The 23,963-nt window shown below is 37.1% G+C and overlaps 1 protein-coding gene across 1 annotated transcript in view; it reads right to left on the reverse strand.

Moving 5' to 3' along the window:
* Positions 1–23,963, reverse strand: part of csmd2 (CUB and Sushi multiple domains 2) — a 375,721-nt gene that overhangs the window by 39,107 nt on the left and 312,651 nt on the right. The window contains exons 48-58 of the mRNA XM_038286837.1: positions 22,385–22,573; positions 21,531–21,677; positions 16,493–16,681; positions 15,345–15,530; positions 13,866–14,060; positions 13,277–13,450; positions 13,018–13,191; positions 12,673–12,846; positions 8,671–8,859; positions 6,941–7,114; positions 1,941–2,123 (exon numbers count right to left, since the gene is read on the reverse strand). Coding sequence (XP_038142765.1) covers positions 1,941–2,123; positions 6,941–7,114; positions 8,671–8,859; positions 12,673–12,846; positions 13,018–13,191; positions 13,277–13,450; positions 13,866–14,060; positions 15,345–15,530; positions 16,493–16,681; positions 21,531–21,677; positions 22,385–22,573 — 1,974 coding nt within the window. The remainder of the gene's footprint in view (positions 1–1,940; positions 2,124–6,940; positions 7,115–8,670; positions 8,860–12,672; positions 12,847–13,017; positions 13,192–13,276; positions 13,451–13,865; positions 14,061–15,344; positions 15,531–16,492; positions 16,682–21,530; positions 21,678–22,384; positions 22,574–23,963) is intronic.

The following is a 23,963-nucleotide window of genomic DNA, read 5'->3' on the forward strand; positions in this document are numbered from 1 at the left end:
AAGCTTCCTGATTTGATTTGTTTCTCCCTTTTTTCTGCTTCATTTTTCATCTGCCTACTACCACCCCCATTACATTTCTCTGCAGCTACACTATCCGCCATTATGGGCATTTCACAGACACATCTTTTACACAGAAAATCCCTTGGTGTGTGTCCAGCCGCTAGCAACAGTTCTGTTCATTACAGTATCCAGCTTGCCCCGGGCCATCAGAACCCCGGGGGCATCGCCCTCCCATCATGACCAGATGTAGCCTGGCCCTTGAAGTCTCTGCCAACTGAGAACAGGTGGACAACCTTGGCTAGCAAGCATAAAACACAGAGTGCGGCATGGGACAGGCATGCTGGGGTAGGGATGAAGGAGTATATAAAGTTGTTGTAAGCTCTACTGGACAGTTCTATAAGATCCAGTAGGCGATAAGTATTTTTCTCACCCATCTTCATGGATGTTAATGATGTAACGCACAAAACAAATATTTAAATGTTACCAGTTGATAGATTTACTGCTACATAACTATCTACACTGCAAAAAGTAGAAATCTAAGAAGGTCATTTTTTTCTTTAAATAAGTTAATCTTTTTGAATTGAGGACATAAGTGAGACACTTTGCCAATGGAACAAGACAGATTACATTTAAAATAAGAAAAAAACTGTTGCATTGACTTATTTCAAGTGCATATTATCTAATTATCTTATTCTAAGAGTATAAAATACTGATTCCATTGGTATAAATTGTATCTAGCTGCTCAAATTAAGGGTAAATGCACTTTATTGAAGACATTTTAACTATTTGTAGATTGTTTTTGCAGTGTAGTAATTGGCAAACAAAAGCAAAATATATAAAATGTTCTATTGTTTTCAAAGTTATTTTTTATTCTTTACTCTCATTGCTGCATTAGTATACAGAAAGGGTGTCTTAAAAAACGTTTTTTATTGTCCAACTTTATCTAAAGAACATTTAAAGTTGTTGGTATAGTGAGTTATAAAACAAGTTTATAACTTAAAATATAATGTGAAACTGTTTGGCTGAACTTTATTCTGTTTTTATATATAATGTTATGGATTAAAAACTGAAACGAAGAAACATCTGAATCTTTATTTGGTGGGTAAATGTTACCTTCTCTGAATAATGTTTATTACCTGATTTCAGGTATTAATTACCTAATTTCAGTGAGTAAGTAGCTTGTTCAATAGATACATAAATGTGAGGTAAATTTTACCCAATTTATTAACAGTAAGTATTTCATATCTTTATATTTTACTTATTTATAAACCCAACATATGAAATTAAATCTACGGCAAATAAATCAATGCACCTTGTTACCTCAGATTTATTTGGGTAAATTCTATAGATTGGTTCTTACAGTGTACAGTACTTACCCGTATGTAGAGAATTCAACTTGCAACACCTGACATGCACCTTGTGGTTTGATTCATTATTTGAACATGTCGATATCAAAAGTGGAAATGAAGTAGGTTTAACAAAAATGTACAAAATTGCAAAAGTTCTAAAAGTCTTCGGTTTTCTACTTAGATCTCAGGTAAAGAAAATGTACAAGGCAAACGCAGGAAAAATTATACAAATATAAAAAATAACAATAAACAGAGGGAATGTGACCTTTTTATGCATCTAAATACACATTTTCTGATATGTATAAAGTCCCTTGTGATAATTTACACTAGAACATGGATCATTTTTCTATGTCATGCCCTTTATCGCTCTGCAGTAAATCCCAAACCAGAACATTTAATGCTTCATTATGTTGTGTCTCCTACTCCAAGTATCCAAATTAAATAAGTGTACACACTCTTAAAAGAAAGGCTATACAATAAATAATTCATCTTCCAATGGCTCACCAGAGCTCAGAGCCACTGGAAGAAACCTCAAGGTGAAGTAACAAAGAAAAAAAAAACCTCTATAGCAAATAAAGAAGGATTTCTTACCATGACACTCTGGTTGCGTTCCCAGCCATGTCCCATTGGCAAGACATGTTCTCTCTGGTGAACCCTTAAGAACATAACCAGGTTCACAGCTGAAACGTACAACACTGCCCACAGCAAATTCATCTCCAAGACGGATGCCATGAACAGGTACGCCTGGGTCTCCGCATAGACCACTGGATTCACCTAGAATGATAAAAACAAATCACATACAGATAACAGAAATAAGCTTACTTCGAAAATAAGTTTCCCAAACTAGTGCATAATTGTGTAACTGGAAGAATGGAATCATTTATTTTCCCATATAGATGCAATGATACAATCATAATTTCCATCTTCCCTTATGATTTATTTAACATCTAAAAATGTCTTTACGTTGCACAAACTTCACAGTAAACATATGCTTTCAATTTACAGCTATATTAAAAAAAAATTATAGAGTTTTTTTCAATATCTCGGAGTCTTTTATTAGTTAAACTAAGAGCTACTATGGTAACCTTTTGGTGAACAAGACAATTAGAAACATTTTATTATCATATAGAGTGGCTGGCAAAGTAAATAATAAATGTAAAACGTTTAAACTTAATTAAAACAATTTCTTTCATTGTTAACACATAGACTAAGGTATTTTATTGGGATTTTTTAATGTATGACCAATTTAACATAATATTGATGGATGATGATACATAGCTTAGTAGTGCATATCTGGAAAATGTGTTCAGTCCTTTTTTCAGATCCACTGAATTAAAATCCAGTGAAATTACCTGCTGTCAGAGGATAACAAATAGTTAATCAATACATAAAGTGTAAAGAATAAATACTGTGCAGAGGTTTCTTAAAGAGAGAAAAGCTGTTTTTGGTACATAGGTAAGAAGCAGGAGGAAGAAGTTGCTCTGCTCAAATCAGAAAAAAAAACAAAACAGGGCAAATCTTCTTACAGATATGAAATAAGCTATAACTCTGAACATATGACTACCACAGAATTTTTTTTAAATAAAAATTACGTTATGTTGTTGAGACAGTATACATAAATGCATGAATATGAATATGCATGAAAGGAACTTGGTTAATCAAACTAAATGCAGAAAATACCTGCAAGAAAACTACTTACAGAAGAGGCTATAAAAGAGTTGGAATTAGCTTAGTTTTTAGTAGGACAATAAGTATTATTACAAATCCAGAGCTAATAAGGAAAGATGTAGATCCAAACATTTTTATGCAGTTAGTTCTAAGTTCTAAACAAAATCCAGTGTATATACATTTTCGTAAATATTATATGATAATATTTGAAGATTGCTGCTCCCAGATGCTCTGAAATAGATATAAATAGAAAATGCATATATATATATATATATATATATATATATATATATATATATATATATATATATATATAAAGACTTTAAGATATAGAAAAGATATATAGAAAATACATGATTTCTAGTTTTAAAGAGTGCAAAAATCAAACATAGATACCTTAAGACTGTTAAGGTTAAAACTGCAGCATGAAACACCGTTTTGCAAAATGTCGACTCACGGCTCTTGACTTTTCATATTTTATATATTGAACCTTATTAAAACCATGCATATTTTTTCTTACCAAATAAGTCAATGCACCAATTTATAGTAACAAGCCAAACCATAAAAAAGTCAAGGGGCATTAGTAAGATGTTTTGTCTTTTTCAGTTGGATTTGATATAATTTAGAACACCATTGGAACATCCAAAGGATATAGGTGAATATTATATGTATTGATAATGAACTATAAGAGTGATTTTAAGAGTCACACAGCTTGTGTGCCTGTTTGTACAACTTTATACCTCCCTGTTTGTTTACGTTTCGCTCCCATCTGTTTAAATATGCATTTGCATGTATGGGGATGCCTGGGTCGTTTAATCTGAGACTCACTAGAGCCCTGAAGTAAAACTGTTGTTGGAGCAGAGTGGTACGGAGGCCTGTGTTTGTATACTGCTTCATAAGCCAGCATTTATGTTCCTGAGACTAATGAGAGCAAATTAAAACCAGTTTATGGAGGAGACTCAGTTTGCCCTTGAAGCCTGTGGAGCAGCCGGTTAACTCCATCTTTAGTCCAACTGTTTTGTAAATATACCAACAGATGCCGCTCAACATCTTCATTTGCTGCTCGTAGTCTGTAAAGGTATCAATATACACTCACCGGCCACTTTATTAGGTACTCCATGCTAGTAACGGGTTGGACCCCCTTTTGCCTTCAGAACTGCCTCAATTCTTCGTGGCATAGATTCAACAAGGTGCTGGAAGCATTCCTCAGGGAGTTTGGTCCATATTGAGATGATGGCATCACACAGTTGCTTCAGATTTGTCGGCTGCACATCCATGATGCGAATCTCCCGTTCCACCACTTCCCAAAGATGCTCTATTGGATTGAGATCTGGGGACTGTGGAGGCCATTTGAGTACAGTGAACTCATTGTCATGTTCAAGAAACCAGTCTGAGATGATTCCAGCTTTATGACATGGCGCATTATCCTGCTGAAAGTAGCCATCAGAAGTTGGGTACATTGTGGTCATAAAGGGATGGACATGGTCAGCAACAATACTCAGGTAGGCTGTGGCGTTGCAACGATGCTCAATTGGTACCAAGGGGCCCAAAGAGTGCCAAGAAAATATTCCCCACACCATGACACCACCACCACCAGCATGAACCGTTGATACAAGGCAGGATGGATCCATGCTTTCATGTTGTAGACGCGAAATTCTGACCCTACCATCCGAATGTCGCAGCAGAAATCGAGACTCATCAAACCAGGCAACGTTTTTCCAATCTCCTATTGTCCAATTTCGATGAGCTTGTGCAAATTGTAGCCTCAGTTTCCTGTTCTTAGCTGAAAGGAGTGACACCCGGTGTGGTCTTCTGCTGCTGTAGCCCATCAGCCTCAAAGTTTGACGTACTGTGCATTCAGAGATGCTCTTCTGCCCACCTTGGTTGTAACGGGTGGTTGTATGAGTCACTGTTGCCCTTCTATCAGCTCGAACCAGTCTGGCCATTCTCCTCTGACCTCTGGCATCAACAAGGCATTTCCGCCCACAGAACTGCCGCTCACTGGATGTTTTTTCTTTTTCATACCATTCTCTGTAAACCCTAGAGATGGTTGTGCGTGAAAATCCCAGTAGATCAGCAGTTTCTGAAATACTCAGACCAGCCCTTCTGGCACCAACAATCATGCCACGTTCAAAGTCACTCAAATCACCTTTCTTCCCCATACTGATGCTCGGTTTGAACTGCAGGAGATTGTCTTGACCATGTCTACATGGCTAAATGCACTGAGTTGCCGCCATGTGATTGGCTGCTTAGAAATTAAGTGTTAACGAGCAGTTGGACAGGTGTACCTAATAAAGTGGCAAGTGAGTGTAAATGACAGGTTGATATCCCAACCAATTAGTGAAGTGTCAGATGAGCATTTGAAATGGGATAATGGCTCACTTTTACTTGTTTAAGACCCTTATTCAAGGACATATTTTAAAATTGACTTTTCATCATCATAAAATGTCATTTGGACCATTATTGTTCTTGAAAGTCATCTTAGATTTAGTTTAGTCTCCAGAATGAAAACTATTATTAGTTTTAGTCGCATTTTAGTCATTACTATATGTGATTGTTTTTGTCGGTTTTAGTCAACTACAACTAAAAAAGGTTTTATTCTAGTTTTAGTCAGTTTTTATATCAAAGTTCATAAAAAAGTGAACCATTACAATTTCGAATAACAACCAGATTCTTTACCAGACTGATGGATCTTGCCTAGGTACTACAATTGCGGTAGACAGACAATATTGATTTAAAAAGAATTTTTTTAGAATTAGAATAAACTTTTTTTAATGAATGAATGTCCTAATTTATGTAAAAGTGTCTAACAAAAGTAAAAAAAAAAAGCGGATCTAGTTCAACAATCATATTGGTTAATATAGCAGACTGACAAGCAAACGAAATGTACAATAAAGGAAGGGTTTTAGACATATGAGGTTTCCATCCTGAAGCAAACACTTCCTGATCTACTGTGAATTATGCATTACACACAATAAAAACTTCATTGCTACCAAAAAGCAAAGAACATTTAAATTTATTTAGATTTAAATTTAGGGTTTTAATACTTAAAAAATACACAGACAAACTACATAACTGCCTTAAAATGCCATGGGAATCAGGACCTAAATTTCAAAAACATAACTAAAATATTGAAATGTTCAAATAGATGGAAGCAATAACTTGACAGAGAAATATTCAAAGATCTACAGTATGTACCTTTTCACATGGCTCTTTATCCAAAAATAAACAGTAAGCAATGCAATGTTTTCTTGGGATATAACTTAGGGATTACTTTTGGTTGAAGTTAAAGTAGATTTAGCATTGCCTCTTGTAAGCTAGAAGAAACAAAATCTTAATTTTTTAAGCTTGGCAGAGGATGATCAGCCACATATAGTTCATTAAGTAACAAGTGCAGGAAGAGCCATTCTCAGGAAGAGCACAGGTAGAGTGTGTCCAAAATACACATTTCTGCACAAGCACAGCTTGAAGAGCAGAGTTGGTCAGAGTTCAGTGCGCAGTATCGGACCACTCCAGATTACTTTCACCCATGTCGCTGCTGCCATGGTCCATCTGTAGTCATGCAGAATGTCCACTGCTGAACGCCAGGTGGTGGGTATAACCAAAATGGAAGCAGCAGCATGGCTGATACTGCTTAGCATGTCTAACAGATTACAGCACAAGGATGTATTTTAAATGTCTGACAGACCACCTGCTAACATTTTTATTTCGTCTTGTCCCGTCAACAAAAACTCACTCCCATGATTCGTCATGTTTTCATCTCCAAAGATCCCTGTTTAGCTTGTTAGTTCTCATTATCGTTATAAAAAAGGAGCATCAACGTAATAATTTCATCATCTTTGACAAAAACAACCCTGATACAGAGAAACAAAGATGGGATGGTAACTTTTCGTGACCTCTTGATCTTGGTGTATCTTCCATACCTGAGCAGTGTGGTGGTGAGCCGCTCCATTGCCCATCCAGCTGGCACATTCGGGTGGTGTTTCCAATGATGTTACGTTGACCCATGCAACTGTAGCGGATGACCGAGCCCACCGTTCGACGGTCACCTGAGATCTGGGCGTAGGGAGGCATGCTGGGGCGGTCACAGAGCACCACTGTCCAATCAAAGAGGAGAAGTAAGGAGACAAGTGCTAAGTAACTTTGATTCAGTGCGATTATTCCATGTGTTTTCAGCAAAAATATCAATATTGGTGAGTTTAGCTGGATGTTTGGTAACTTATAAATCTTTTTTTTTCCCTAACTTCTGAACCAACTGCTCCAAGTCAACAATACTCTTTGGACTGAAAGTTGTTTCTGCAGGAAGAGAAACTAATGATTTTTACAGCAAGTGAAAATTGTAAAATGTCGTCAAAATAAACACAAAGGGTCTAGAAAGGTTTTTTAAATGAAACTATTTTCTGTGGGGAACGATGGCGGTTGATTTCGACAGCTGTGACAGAGAGCCAGCTTCACACAAACCAAAACCCACATTCAATGCATATAGTTGACATGCAGCAGCCCTCAATCAATGTTTATAAAACCCATCCCTCTATCGCCTCTTATTTTGAAGTTACATGATCTACTCTATTTTTCCTGTGTCTGACGTTCTTTCTGGATCATCTGGTTTTTAGAAATTGACTCATTTTTCTCTTTCATCTGTCACAAAAAGACTTAATGCACGTCTGACTGACAACGGAGCTGAGCTGTCTGTCATCCAGCACAGCCGTAGGAATTACCAGACTGATCAAAAAGGCTTCTATTTGGGACCAAAAGGAGGACACATGCATGAAGGAGTCTGTGTGAAAGGGGTTAGAGGTCAAGAGCTGCTGGTCAGCCTTCAATCAGTAGAAATGTTGTACTTTTAAAGGTATAAAACAAAGCTGTCTGTCAACGGATTACCAGACACAAGGAGGTTTAAAAGTATAAAGCAGTTTCTGTTTATTATTATTATATTTAATCTTTGGAACTTACTGGTTTTAAAAATATAAAATAAAAAATAAAATAAAAAAAGGCTCTCCCTCTACATCATCTCTCATTGTACTCATGCCTCCTTTGTGGCCGCAGTGGCAGCAGAAATATGTCAGTTTGCAGCTGAATTCCGAACATGCTAAATATAGAGCCCAAATTTGCACCCATGATTGCTCTCAGGTTTTAATTTTGTGGGTGTTAAGTATTTTATTTGCATATCTTCTAATCATGAATTTCACAGTTTAGTCTTTTGAATCTGATCTGCACATTAAAGGCACATACAGTACACAAAAAAAGTTTGCATGACCTGTCCCCTGCACAGTCACTTTGCACCTCATATCAGGATCTGGTGTGCAGGTGCAAGCAATTTGAGCAGACATAGCAATTACAGCCAATTAGAAATAGTAACAATGAATCATGCAAACTGTAGAAATGGCTAATACTTTAAGGAGAGTTTAAAATGTGAACTCAAAATATTGTCTTTCATCAGGGGATTAAAGCATTAAATATGCTTTGATGTAAAGAATTTCTACTCTTGGAAAGAATGCCAGGAACAAAAATATAAACCCTTGTCAAATAAAATTCTTTGACATTGACAAAACAAGCAAAACAAAAATTATCCATCTCTATTATAGTTTTTTTTTTTCATTAAAGCCATTGTCTTTTACAAAGTGCTTAAAAAATACCTGCTGTCATTACTTACACAGGCATTTGGGTAAGGAGCGGTCCCAAGTGCCGTCCCCTTGGCAGGAGATGGAGCTGGTGCCCAGCAGATAGTAGCCAGGGTTACAGCGGTATGTCACTGTTGTCTGGAAGCTGTAGCGATGTGGCCCACTGGACAATACCTGCCTAATGCTGTTCTCCACATGGCCTGGCTCTGTGCAGTTCACGACTGTGGACATTAATCAAGAAGAAGACATGGAGAAAGGGAGGACAATTATGCATATGCACCTCCATGAACAGAGGAAATATTTTGCTTAAATCATATTAAAATATAAAAGCTTAAATTGGATATAATAACTGGCTTTAATTACACACAGTGAAATCAAAGATTTGCACCATTAGCTGTATTTTACTGCAAGCTAAAAAAACAACCAGCTGCTGGAGATGTAGAATTTATGGGTAGCCTGGCAAGGAAATATAAAATACCACCTAGGAATACAGTGTATTTAAATTCTAAAATTGTGTAAACCACTAACAATCACAACCACATCATCTTAGAATGAACTATTACCTCATTACAGCCAGCAAAGTCAAAGATGCTATTTAGCCTATACCTACGTGTATACAGTGATGCCAAAGCGCTAATGGTTTCCAAAACACACTGAGAGTTTCCCTGCAGCTATTACAGCCCAGCTTGCCTTTCCAGCCTCTCTTCTTTAAATGTGTTTTTGCTGCAGCCAAACTGAATCTACTGTATGCTAATGTGTGTAAAAGCTTGCTCATTTTCATGCTCCCAAGCTGTCCAGCTATGCTAAATCACCCCCCAAATATCTTTCATAATGTATTCCTCCCAGTAGAGTGTTGACCTGTGGTGCCATCATTTACAACTTACTGCATAATAACTCGACAAAGTGTATTTGAGACTGTAGGGCTGTTTCAGTGAGGTTCATGCGGAGCTTAGAACTTGGCTTTCATTTATTATGCTCGTGCATCGTGGGCTGAAAAGGCCTCCAACGGTTGTCTTAACTGGCTGACCTCCTGGTAAATACCTGTTTGGCCCCGTGTGTGTGGGAAGGATATCAATGAAAGGGAAAAATAGGTGAGAGGGGAAACAGAACTGAGGTATTTTATTTTTGTGTTACATCCACATCCACGGCGAGACTCATCAACCTCTTCTCTCTGTAGGTTATGCACCAGTTGCTTCATCATAGAGACACTTCTCTGCATAGAGCTCAACCCTTTTACCTTAGAAATATTCACACGTTCTTGCATAAAAAGCTTCCCCACAGCATAATGCTGCCACCACCATGTTTCACAGTTTGGAGAGTGGTATCAGGGTGATTGGCAGTGAAGGCAACTTGCATCCAGCCCAAAAAGTTTCCATCTCATCTGACTAAAGCGCCTTCCTTCCAATATTTGCTTTGTCTCCTACATGAGCTGTACTTTGTGGTTCTCCTGACTAATAGCTGTCCATTTAAAGTCCTACACCTGAGCAGAAAATCTCTGTAGCTCCTCCTAAATGGGGCTGTTGAAAGCCAATCAGTTTAGGTGAATTACCATGTTTCAACAGGTCTTCCCTTGTGCAACTTCTAATGTTTATAACGATAAATTGAACATTGTACATCTTGGATATTATTTTGTCATTTATTAGCACTTTAAACTTTTTCTGAATTGTATCCCTGGTTTCTGCATCCCCTGTGCTTTTTGGAGCTTTTCACTAATTCTCTCTGTTTCTCATGTGTTTCTCTCCCACTGAAAGCTGATACTAAAGAGTGAGATTGGATGAAGCAGATCCCAGCACAGTGTTGTTGATCAAGAAGAAAGAGCGAGAGCCACACTTTACCAAACGTGTCACAATAGCTGTAATTAATGTAATAAATCTGACTGACAAAAAAAATAAAAAACGCTTGTAAGCTGCTTATGTCTTCACATCAAAAGTGAGGATAATAGGCATCAAAACAGCCACTCACAATCATCCACGGACACACATGCTGAGAAGCACACAGTCTTCACATGGAAAGTCTGTGCTGAAATGAGGCAGATTCTTTTATGATGTCAGTGTCTGGGAGGAAATCTTTATATGACTGCACTGTGTATGTAGCAGGCAAATGAAATCTCTTTGAATAAAAAAAACGAACCAAAGACGCCACCAAGATTTATAATCTTCCCATTACTAAAAGAAAGAATTAAAAAACACCAAATCTCTTTTCTTATTCAAAACAAACTGAGGAAGTCAATCAGTCACTTCTTTTGTTACAGCTTATCACGTTTAAGGCCTGATTGCTCAAGCAGCTCATGTCTATTCCTGTCATGTAGCCTTCAGATAGAACCAACTTATACATACACATGAGCCCTGAGATACAATCCTTATTTTGAAAACAATGGCAAATTAAAAGACTTTGCCTTATTCATGCAGAGTAGAGCTGAGTAATTCCTAATCTGAACAAAACCAAGATGTATGTCTCCACAGGCGCCTGTCTTTTATGCAACCTCAAGGTTTTCAGTGATTCTCTTTGGATTTGTCTCTGCATGGCTATTAACCAACATTGTTTCCGTGGCACACGTGTGTGCCTTAGGGGATGATGGAGATTGTTAGGGGGGAGAGGAAATAAAGCCAATTGAAATATTATCTGGAACCTCCACAGACCATATGACTGAGGCTAGTGCAATTAAATAAACTTAAATTTTTCATTTCAGCCTCACATAAATGTAAGTCTGTTAAATCCCTTGTCTGAGGGGTGACCCTTTGCTTCGTCTGCACACTCTGTGATTAAGGTTAACTGTGGTCAAATACTATATTACTTTACACATTGTTTCAGGTAATCTAATACTTATGCAAATGGATTAACATAAAAAAGAAGGTCATACGTCCACATGTTCTTAATGTTCAGATTTTTTTTAGTTAGGTCTATATGAAACAGTTTCTCTAATAATGTAACCCTACAAATCCTGTATATAACTTTGTTTTTGGATTAATGTGCCTAACACAAACTAATAATGTGTTCAGAGACGGATAACGATTTGTAAAAAAAAAATGCATTTCTATTCAGCCCCTGATAGTTTTATCGACAACCAAAAATCACATTGCACGTTTTTCATTCCCAAAACAGCCTAATCTAAGTCAGTTTAAAAGGAAAGCCTCTGAGCAACAACTTTCAAGTTTTGCCACAGACTCCAGGACAAATGTATACAGTATTTACCTCCATCAACCATCTAAATAAATTGAATATCTTTTTTTTTTTTTTATTTATTTCTGTTATTTTGATGGAAATTTGTGACATTGTGGTAGAAAAAAATATTCCCATTTCAAATTTATGCTCCTATAAACAGTTATTGTTCAATAAAACAAATTTTTGTTTTTGTTTTTGTCAAAGCAAAGCATCATGACAAAATGATGCAACCACTGCCTTGCTTCATCGAGGATCTTGTTCATGCAGGGTTGTCTGATACAATGTTCAGGCTTCAGATTTTTTGTTTTGTAGAATCTAGTGCAACCTTAAACTCCTTCTTTCTGCTGTGTTCTTTGGTCTTTATAAAGTAGTTTGTTCACTTTGTTCATTTTTCTGTGGCAAAGCTCAGGGGACCTTAGAGGAGGCTGTTACTGCAATTTAGCTGGAATATTACTCTTCTGGTTTGCAGTGAGTTGTTGAGTTATGAAGCTAATTCGCAGGACAGGAATGTTTAAAGGAGTATAACAAAAAGGAGATTAAAACAAATGCATCCTTTATCTTCAAAATACAGTAACTTTAACAAGTTCTGTCTCCATAAATCTCAATAAAACAAGTTGGCGGGCGTGCATAAATCTGAAAAAGTTTAAACAGTGTAAATATTTTTCAAAGAGTCTCTAAATGGAAAGAAATTATTGTTTCCATTTATTTTCTTTTTTTTTTTGAAGATATGGAAACAGAATATATTCTAAGTTATATGGTTTTAAGAAAATTATACTTCTGTTCTCAAGCAACAGAAACAATCTTCTATAGTTTTCTCATTTCTTTAATCCCTATGACACTACTTTAAATGCACTGAAACTCATTGCACTTACTTTTACACTTTGGTAAGGCATTGTTCCATTGTCCGTTGGCCTGGCACGTAGATTTAACAGCCCCATGCAGAACATATCCAGTATTGCAGACAAAACGCACAACATCGTTTAAGTTGAACTGGGTCCCTTGGGTCAGGCCAAATGATGGGTTTCCAGGGTGGCCGCATGTGATGGCTGAGAGGGTCAAGAAACAGATAAAGTCATCCTTTAACTTTAGAAATTTAACTCTTGCTTGCTTTAAACTGTGCAAAACATCCAAAACAATGAAAGCCATAAGAATGATCTAAAGAATCAGAACTTTTCAACATATCACCTCCTCCAGAGGTGTTTGGAGAGGAAACTTACGAACACAAACAGGAGTATTTCCTGACCAGCGGTGATCCTGTTCGCAGATTCGTACCGACACGCCGATAAGACGAAACCCTGGGTTACATTGGTACACAACACTGCCTCGAAAGTTGTAATTCTCCCCAATTATTTGACCATTAACTATTGGGTCTGGACTGCCACAATGACCAGCTGTGAACAAACCAAGAGTAGAGACAATATAATATAGTACTTTGTTTCTTTTTAAGTTATTATATTTTTGTACTGAGGATCTCACCTAGACACTGAACTTGTGTTCCGCTCCAGAGCCCATTGGACATGCACTCTCGTACCCGAGAGCCCACCAGAGTATATCCTGTGTTGCAGGAGAAAATGGCTGTGGCTCCATATACAGTCAAAGTTCCTATCTTGTGACCATTTGGTGGAGTGCCAAGGTCTCCGCAGGAAATAACTAAAATAGGAGAGCAAAATAGTAGGACCTGATTAGAACAGTTAAAAAGCTGCAACTATAACAAATTGTCAGCTGGTCTTTAATTTGGAGAAAAGACTAATGGAATGAATAATAAAAAAATCCTATCTTGCAGAAAGTGAGCCAAAGGTCCAAGGACCTGTTTGCAACTCTGCAGCTGCAAGGTGTAGAGCACTGATGTGCAAAACATTAATTTTCAAATCAGTCTTAAAATAAAACTGTAAGGATAAAACACATTATCAATTACTTAATTAAATCAGTAACAGTGTCTGTGCTAGTGCATATCATAGGAAATTCATTCCTTATCATGTATTCAGAACAGGGGCCAGTTCTAAAGGGGTCCCTGTCCAGAACCGCCCATAGATTAAGCAGCAGAAAGGCAGTAGCTTTAACTTACTCTCACAGACTGGCCGAGGGTCAGGGTAGTTCCAGTTGCCGTTTTCTTGGCAGCGAATGATCCTTTGACCCCTGTAGTAATATCCTGGGTCGCATATGAGCATCATTATAGCATCGTATTGGTTTTGAGTACCATATATTAGTCTCCATCTTCCATGTTCGACAGCAGAGTGGCTAATGTCAGAGCAGGTGGCCGCTGAAGGTAAAGAGAACATTATCCATTCATTTCAGACAGTCAATATCTTATGTCTTAATTAGATAACTATGTTACATATTTATTAGAAGTTCGATGACATCTGGTCAATACACACTATACAATTTCATGTTCAGCAACATTTTGGGAAAAACTGATCCTCATTGCCTTCTTATAAATAAGAAGAATGATCTAATAAAACACAAAATACATTCTTAATTTTTTTATCTTATTTTTGCTCAAACTCAGTAATTTAATGACAGATATAGACAATAGAATTTCACTCTTTTACAAGTGTTTATTTTTCCAGTGGAGATAAATTGTGCAGCATTGTTTATCCTTCACCACATCAAATAATGCAATGCTAAGGATATTTTAAATCCATTGTTCTGGTAGAAAAAGTAACAATGGTACTGGGGATGTTCTTAGTACTACTTTCACTTTCACATGGCACAAATAATAAGAGCCTGTATAAAAAAGAAGACAATCTTTTCAAACACAGTTTAACAAAAAAAATTACTCATCAGAGAAACAGATTATGATATTTTCAACAACTTCCAGTATAAACAGTAATACCTGTATCAACAGTAATGGGAAATCAAAGAAACAAAGGATACCAACTAAACACTGTTCTATTTAAACACTGAAAAATCTGTTGAATTCTTTAAATGGTCTGTGCATTGACAAAACTAACTGCAGCAAAGAAAATACATGTAACATTTTTTATGTTCAGAAAAAAAAAAGTAAAGTAATATAGGTGATACAAAAATTGGTGTGTAAAGGATTTAATGAGATAAAAACAGTCAAAGTTATATTGTGATACCTGAACTACGAATAAATGTCATATGCAAAGTGTTTAAATTGCATTTTCTTTCTGAGAAAATCATATGAATTATCATATGAATCCTGTCATAGTTCAGCCTCAAATATCTGTTAGCATTGTGGATAGTTAAGTACTAGAATATGTTAGATTTATCTACATCTGATACTCTTCTACATGAAATGTAGGGTGTTCAGAAACAAAAGTGTCAGATATATGATCCTGCAGTGTTGGCCTTTGGACAACTGCATTCATTGAAACAATGAATGCAGTTTTTCAAACAGTTTCCAAATGGTGATTTCACAAAAAGTGAAAAACTGTAAGAAACAAACATAATTAATAGCACCCCATTATTTAACCCTAAGGAAAACACATCAACAGTTACATTCTATTGACATTGTTTCATTATAAAAAGCTGCTGAACAGAGAACAGGATAACTTGACCGGAAGACAGAGGAAACACTCACGGACACATCTTGGAGGGGCCTCAATGGGGCTCCACCTCCCAGATTCTTGACAGACCACTGAAGTGGTGAGAGGGCCAGCAAGCCGAAACCCTGGATTACATCGGTAAGAGACCCTGGCCCCAAGAGAGAAGTCTTGGCCAACAATGCTCCCATTGACAGGGGCAACAGGCATTCCACAGGACATGACTAGAAATAACAAAATGATAGGTAGATGTGAAGATATAATACAACTTAAATTAATCATTAGAGGAATGATAGCGCTACCAGCAAAACATAAAGACATTCTTTCTGTGCAGAGACACCAATGCTAATCAATAACCATGGGACACTAATCACACAACCATAAACAATCAAAGTCTCCAGGAAATAAACATAATTTATATGGATGAATACATTTAATCTAGAAAAGTTTGCACAATAAATAGCTTTTCTATTATTTTTCTAACTATTTGAAAACAGATCAAGGAGGTACAGTTATATGCATTAGATATACATGCTTTTATATCTAATGCAAAATATCGTAGTAGCAAATAAAATAACATCGATCAAGATAGATAATTTCTCTCAACATTTTTTCACTGTCAGTATTCTAAAATATTTTGTTTATTCCATCCAACAGCTTATGTCTGCTGAAAGTTTCTTTTCAATAGTTTGAAACGAATTTATGAGTCATTCAATAAATCAGTTATTGTCTCCAAATTCTTTTTTTCTAAAACCGTTTGCAGCAAGACAAGAATATTTAAATCCAGTAATTGAGATGTCAAAAAGTTTCCAACAAATGAAAGAAAAACAACAAAAAAGTGGTTAAGTAAACTTCCTGGAGGTATGCCTGAGGCTGAGGAGCTGCTAGTGATGTCATGCTGTCAACTACAATCACCCTTTGATCCAAAGCAAGAGTTTTTTTTTTCCCCCTCAATGTGTTTAAACTGGAGAAACACAGTTTACAAAGTAGATTTGTAATGATATTCTGTTCTTCATGCCAGACAGGATTCCAGTTATAAAGTGTTTTTTCTTTCGTCAATAGTCTGAAGAATTACTTATTAGATAACGTATTGATCAGATGCGAAAGTGATGTGTATTACTGTACATGACAACATGTCCAACTTTCATGATTTTTCACAGAAAGACACGACTGACATGGCTGTCACCTTGGCAAAGTGGCACTGGCGCATTCCACTGATGGATCCCTTGTGCGGTGCGCGTACATGTGGCGCTGGTCTGTCCAATAAGTCGGAAGCCCTGGTCGCAGCTGAAGCGCAAACTGCTGCCTAATTTGGAACCAGTAAGACTGTGCACTGAGCCATTTACTGGGTTATTTGGAGGGCTGCAGTATGGTGCTGTGAAGAGAAAAGTAAATACATCTTAATGCAAACACACAGAAAATTGACATATTAATAAAAAACAATGATGCAAGGTGATGTAAGTAGCTGATGAGAAGGTGAAAAATGAATGCGTGTTTAATGACACAGCAAAAGATCTCTATTCCATTTTACTCTTGTGCGGAGGGAAAAGGTTAAAGCAAACATTGCTGCCTCGAGACAAGGGAAATTGATTATTGAAAACTAATGTACTGCAAAGCAAAATGAAAGTTTGTCAGCAGCTGTGGATGAGGATAATAAAAGTGATGGATACATAATACTGGGAACAAAGTATCTGATTTTTGTTAAACTGGTAGCAGTAATAATCATTTGTCATCACAAATGGTGCCAAAATGGATCCAGAAGATTCACGAGCCCAAGTGGAATTTAGCAGATTTCCCAATAAAAGAGAAACACTACACAGTCAGCTGCTGGAAGACAGTAACAGCACAATAGAATATGAAAACAGTCTATATTAAAAAAAGGAAACTGGGTTCATTATAGGCAGAAAATCGTTATGAGAACATCAAATTTCAATAAAAACACAAATATGCGATTTTTACAACTCACACATGCAAAGACAACTGGAAATATAGCTTTTTTAGCATCAAGCATAAAACCAGACAAAATCCTTTGTATTATTAACAAAACTAAAGCAATAATGAAGGTTGAGGACTGTTGGCCATTAAATTCTTTCTTAAACCTCAGTTATTGTTTTTTAGATAAGCAAATATTTCAACTCTTTTTGAGGGAAATGAAAAGCTGTCAAAAAGGCTTACAGCTACATCTGAAATTTGAGTTTATTGCTAAAGAAGTTGGGGTTTGATAACATATTTCCGGGTGGATCATCTTAATAAGTGGTCCTCCTAAATGTCAATCATTCTGGTGATATGTTTGCGTAAGACAGTCCTACGTGCTCGTCCCGTTAGCTATCTTTTTCTGCGCATGCGCACTTTCAGGCATATATCTATGGTGAGCTACGGTTTCAGACAGTCATTAAGGCTCACCTTTCTCACAATGATTCTTTGAAAATGACAGAGGGTGCTAAGAGAAAAAGTGTTCACAAAGTTTATGAGAAGAAAAGAAAGGTGTCAGAAGAGGCAGATATATCCCAGAATGCTTTGCACAGAGAGCTCTGCTCGCAAAGCATTATAGGAATTGCTGTCACAGCAGCCAGCTGTCACCATAGGCTATCCGCTAACCGACATTGGCGACTAATGGTGAAGGCACCACGTGGTGGAGGAGGAAATACCTTACCAACAGGGAGCAAAAAATAGTGATCATCTGTCTAGCGCTAAGTAACCTTAGTTTGCTATAAAGTCCACCATGAACTATATAGTCCCTGCTCTATGTAGTGATTGAGGGATTTAGAGGTTAGGGCGGACGTTCAGGCTCAGTAACCTTGTATGAACTATGAGAACAGCAACTTTTAACCATTTAAAGCCAATTGTATCATATTTGATACATGGGTTTTTGAGACCTCTACATCATCAGTGTTATATTTTTATTCTTGAAAACCCTGAATTGCACAATAAGTTGCATGTAGAGAACAGAAAACGTTAAAAAATGTATAGAGAAATGCCTTATGTATCAAATTTGATGCAAATAAATGATCTAATTAAACTTAAACAAACTTTCTTTTTTGATGTCATGTGTCAGAAAATTCAGTGACAACTCTAATAAAGTGTCAATTATTTTATGGTCCAGGCTTTAAAGAGTTAAACAGAGTTTGCGCGAGGAGAAATGGGCTTGTAAATGCTCTTGCACGTGTTTAATAGGCGTTCCAACGTTACAGTATTGAGCATGTGCATTTTGCTTAAGTGGAGAGGGTGGGTCTTTTAAAAAATTTGCGAAAATCCTTCACAATACCGTTATTAAGTAATATAAATGCTTACTGTATATACAGTGAACTTAGTGCATATTCACAATACCCACATATTGTCTTGTGATCTTGTGGATGAACACTACAAAGTTTTCATTTTAAATTATTACATAAAAAAAACAAAAAACAGCTGTCTTTGCTGTTGGTTCAAAATCACAAAGTTTGCAGAAGCTCAGAAAAATGTGTGAAACAATACTAATCTTTTTTTCATAACAGAATGATCACACACTGGTATAATAACCATTTAAAATAACAAAGTTTTGTTTTTATATGTATAGTTTCACTTCTTTTAAGTTTGTGAGAATTTCTATGTGCTTCTGTAGTTTAAATGTCACAGGATGCAGAGACTAAATCTTTCCCCCTGTTGGAGGTGGATCCATATTTATGTAGGGAACATTTACTGTTAGGGAGCCAAAGTGTCTCTGTCCCTTTAAGGCTGCAGCGAAAACAAGAATAACCCCAGATTCTTAATGACAACCATTAGATGCAGTTGTTCAAGCGGTAAAAATGTCAGGAAAAAATGCGTCACTATCATCACATAAGTAAATATATGAAGTTTGCAAAATTGGAGTATAATTTTAAGTGTTACAATTCACTTTAGTAATATTAAAGTTACATTGAGCTATTTGGCAAGAAACACTTCTGCTGGATATGCCACAAAAATTGTCTTTATGTTTAATGTCATTGTCAAAAAAAGATAAGGGTTTATATTTCTGTAGCAGATTTTTTTTCTACAAAATGTGTGAAAACTTTACCAGAATCTATACAATTATCAGTTTTATACTTTCAAAAACCTAGTTGACTCTACCAATAAACTGAAAACTGAAGTTCTTGGGTCTATCAAACATACTGATCAAAAAGATATGAGACAACAACAATTAATCTGCTAACACTGGGGTTCCACTGGATGCAAACCCCAATTCAAGTAATTTTATTTATATAGCGCCAATTCAAAATACATATCATCTCAAGGCACTTTACAGAGACAATTCAACCAGATAATACAGTCAGATTGATTCAAAGTTTTCTATCTAAGGAAAAACAGCTGATTGCATCGTCTCATTGACTCTACAGCAGTCCCTCACACCAAGCATGTTTGCAGCGACAGTGGAGAGGAAAACTCCCTTTTAACAGGAGGAAACCTCAAGCAGAACCGGGCTCAATGTGAGCGGCCATCTGCCGAGGCACCACAGTGCAACTTTGCGTTGGCGCTATAGTGGTTTCCCTGTAGGCTTTAAATAAAGGGGTTAACCAGAAGTGGTTCTAAGACCAGTACTACTGTAGAGTTGAATAGTGTGCCTTCTCTTTATCTAATCACCTCATTCCTTTTTCTTTGGATCTATCATGGGTATTTGAGTTAAAATGTTTAGTAGTTCACTTTATTTTATTTTATTCAAGGCTCATATTTTTTACGGTTGAAGAATAACTATGAAAACGATTTGTTTTCACATGAAGTCGAGAATCTACAGTATGTTTGTCATCAACTGACTTCCTGCCTGAATGATCAACTTTGCTCTAGATTGACATGGAGTTCATGCCCCAAGCAAAAGATAAAAAAAAATGATAATAGAACAAGAATCAGCCTAATCTGGGACACTTTAGAAATGCCACAGCTCACCTGGTGGAAGCAGTGGGATTGACTTGAGTTGCTATGATGAGCTTTGCACTGCTTTTATAATGCTTCTACATTCAGGGTTGGGAAAACCATTGGTACAGAATAAGTACCCCTCCTACTGGCCAAACAGGGCTGTGCATAATAGTATCTGCATAGGTACCAATACATATGCCAATTTTTAAAAAGCAATTATTTTGAATGCAATATTTTTGGCTTTTTTATTTTCTTTACATCTTTATGAGGGGACCAATAAATGCAACCAGCTGTCTAAGCCCTTGCTCCATCTGTTTTCCCATTTCTCTTTGCTATCTTTTGCTGAGACAGTACAACAGTTGCATTTTCTGCAATCAACTCTGCAACTTAGAATAACTACGTCTGCAGAGGTTGGTGACTAAATTGAAATGGATAAACAACAAGAGAAAGAAGGATTGAGCGGACAAGGTCAGGCTGACTCTAAGTTGATTGAACTGATGGAGAAAATGAATGTACCTAAGCAGAAAGATGGAAACAGTGATAGATGAAATTGATGGAAAATAACAGCAGAAAACATAGAGTGAATTGTTGCAAGACATCATCTGCAAGTTGTTAGCGGAAGGCCTGCCCTTGGAGAGGAAACACGGATTGATGAGTAGCATGGTTGAATTCATTCAATATATCTCCACCATCTGTTTTCTCTACATCTCACAAAGGTACACCAGAAGGCAATTCCATATTGACCATGGTAACTCCTGGGTTCTCAGGGATCACTTAGTCTATCGTTTAATCTATCACTAAGAAAACCATGAGCGCTAGAAACAAACAATTAAAAAGTAAAATAGGCAGAAAAAAAGGGAGATGACAGAACATCCGGCTGGGGACACAGAAAACTCCACCAAGGATAAGACAATTAGTCAATCTGGCTGAGTGGTGTTGATATAGAACAGGGGGAGGGCTTTTAAATATTTACACAGTCATAATTCAAAGCGAGTTATGAAGGTGTCATATAGAAACAAATTCTTCATGGGAGCAGGACAAAACAGAGGAGTAATAACCAACAAGCAACACATGAAGCAACGCTTACTAATTCCTAGGTCTTGGCACACAGCAAGATGTCGGTGCAGATGCCTGCTTCCCCTATTAGGCTCTGACAGAGCTGGGTCATATTTTTGGCTGTCTAAGGCACAGTTGGCAGCCCAGATGCTGGTCTTAAAGGAAAAGTAAATTAAACACAGGACTAATGAGATCAAACCCTCAACAAGGCCCTAAAAATAACGAGTCCAAAATAGCCTCCGTGCAGCGAATCGATCATGGCGTGATGAGGCAGCATTGGTGAATTTCTGGTCATAACTTACCAGAGTAACGAATGCGAAACCCTTTGTGGCTGGTGGTGTGATCAAAAGACCAGTGCAGGTAGACTTTGTTACTAGAACTTGTGATGCTCAGCGGACTGGAATAATTACCACTGAGGGTAATGAGGAGGGGGCTCTGTCTGGATGGACCTGGATGAAGACAGAAAAAAAGGACAATTGACCCAAAGTTTCAGAATTTTAAAGAAAGGCTTTTATGTTAATCAAAGCTGATGTATAGCCTGTATATAAAAGTCTAGATCTGTTGTTCTTAAGAGGAATTTGAATTTACATTTTCACATAATTGAATTTTTACAGCTCTTTATTTGTTATGCATTCTGTCTGGTTGCAAATACAAAGTCTGATGGACTCCTAATTGTGTACAAAAGATGGTTGCACACCATAATTGGCTCAGCAGCCTCAAGGTGAACAATTGCCTGTTCCTCTCTTGTTGGTGTGAGATAGAAAGTGCTAATCAGCATTAGGAGTGTGCATCGCACCACCCTTTTCTCAAAGCTGCGGGGCAGAGTTGCTGAGTTTGCTTTTCATTCAATTCAAATACACAAGGCAGATGCAGATGTTCTGCCACCATGAAAGGAGGCCGATGTGTGATTTTGTGTTAGTTGGGGCAGATAGCTTTGTTACAGACAGTAAATCGAGCTGTCTGGTTTATTTAGGCTTTAACTGTGGCTTGCAGAGAAAAATAGCTTATAGGCAAGACTATGGGTACATATGGGGGTCTGTCAGAGAACATTACAGATCATAAGTAGCATTGAGGTTTTAGTCAATTTCTCTTCATGAACACAAATCTAGAAGAAAACCGTGTTAGTTTTAATTTTTCTGGTGCAAAAGCGACCCACCATCAAAGATTTCAAGCTCATCAAACTGACGGCTTGTCTGAAAGTGTTCAATAGTGAAGGTAATGTTGTAGCCAGGCTCTACTTTAACCACCCAGGAGCATGACTCAAAATGAGGGAAGCCGGTGCCGGGTGATTGGCTCATTATGACCCCTGTGGAAGCGGTCAGCACCTCATTCATTGGACACGTCACTGGGGAGAGAAAAAGAAGGCAAGAGAGACAAAAGAAACTATTATTTCAAAGTACTCAAATAATGATCCGTTTATGCTTTGCTAGCATTGTCTTATAATTGCAGATAACATCTAGTGATTGTTCATTCTTTTTAGTGCTTTCAATTTACCTTGAAGCATAAATTGGATTGTTTAGATTCACATTGCCGCTGAAGAGAAATTGTATGTGACTAAAAGCACAGCTAAGGGTAATTGTCATTCATTTCTCGGTGCTGTCACAGAAAAAGAAACCTAATGCAATTCGGATGAGTAAACAACTTATATTTTATATCATACAGTTGCGGTGAGCACATCCACCATTGTCAGAGTGTGACAGATGTGAAGCCAACTTGGCGGTTAAGTCGAACGTCAGCCTTGAAGCTCTATTGCTGTGGCATGTCTGGGCAGATCAGAAGCATCACCTCATCACATTTCCTCCTGTTTCAACAATTCATCCCCACAAAATATGCAACATTTTCTGGTTGAGCTTCTGTGATCATCCTATCACCTCTGCTTTTGTTCCAGTGCTTTAAAACCGATGTTATTACCTGCTGGAACTTTCAGCTGGCATTGTGGTGCTACCAAAAAAGCTGTAACATGACAGGGTACTGTTATAGTGACACAATGCAACACTATAATAATTGGTTTACTTTTGTCCTGTATCATTGTGGCTTCACTGGGGATAGACCCTGATATTGATTTCCAAACATAGAGGATAAATCATTACTTATTACTCTTGAATGTTATAATTTCTGAATTTAAAACTCTTTTCATGCCCCTTTGACTTTTTTGTTGCTTGTCATCCTACAACCATAAACTTTAAATTCCATTGGTGTATGAGATAGATCAACAGAAAAGTGGTGCATAATTACAGAATTCAATGGAATGCCTGTTAACAAATGGTACCCCCTATAGTCCCCCCCCCCCCCCCCCCCCCCCCCCCCAAAAATTATCTTTACGTAACCTTTCCATCAAACATAGATTTGCAAAGTGCATGGCTATCAGTTGCCCCAATGCCATTTCCAGTCACCTGCTCTGTGAACAGAGATCTACAAAGATATTTGGAATATTGGATGTTGTGAAAAAAACAAACCTCCAAGGTGTATTTCATGAACCTCACTCAGAAAAGCCAGACTTGGATGTCCTATTCTGATTAAAGTTAGTCACAACATGTCAAGCCACAATTACCGTGTTTAACCAGTGTTAATTTTGTCAACAGTTTAAGAGAGTGTTAAGTCTTCTAGCAAAAATGTAAAAACTGATTTCAGTGAAAATCCAGTCAAATGCCTCTATCCACACAGTTTTTTGTCATAGATTTAGTACCATGAACTGCTTTTAATTCAGACTTAGTCAGATTTTAGTAAGCAGTTCC

The sequence above is a fragment of the Cyprinodon tularosa genome, unplaced genomic scaffold, assembly GCF_016077235.1.
Source record: "Cyprinodon tularosa strain WSP-4 unplaced genomic scaffold, ASM1607723v1 ctg230, whole genome shotgun sequence".
Taxonomy (NCBI): Eukaryota; Metazoa; Chordata; class Actinopteri; order Cyprinodontiformes; family Cyprinodontidae; genus Cyprinodon; species Cyprinodon tularosa.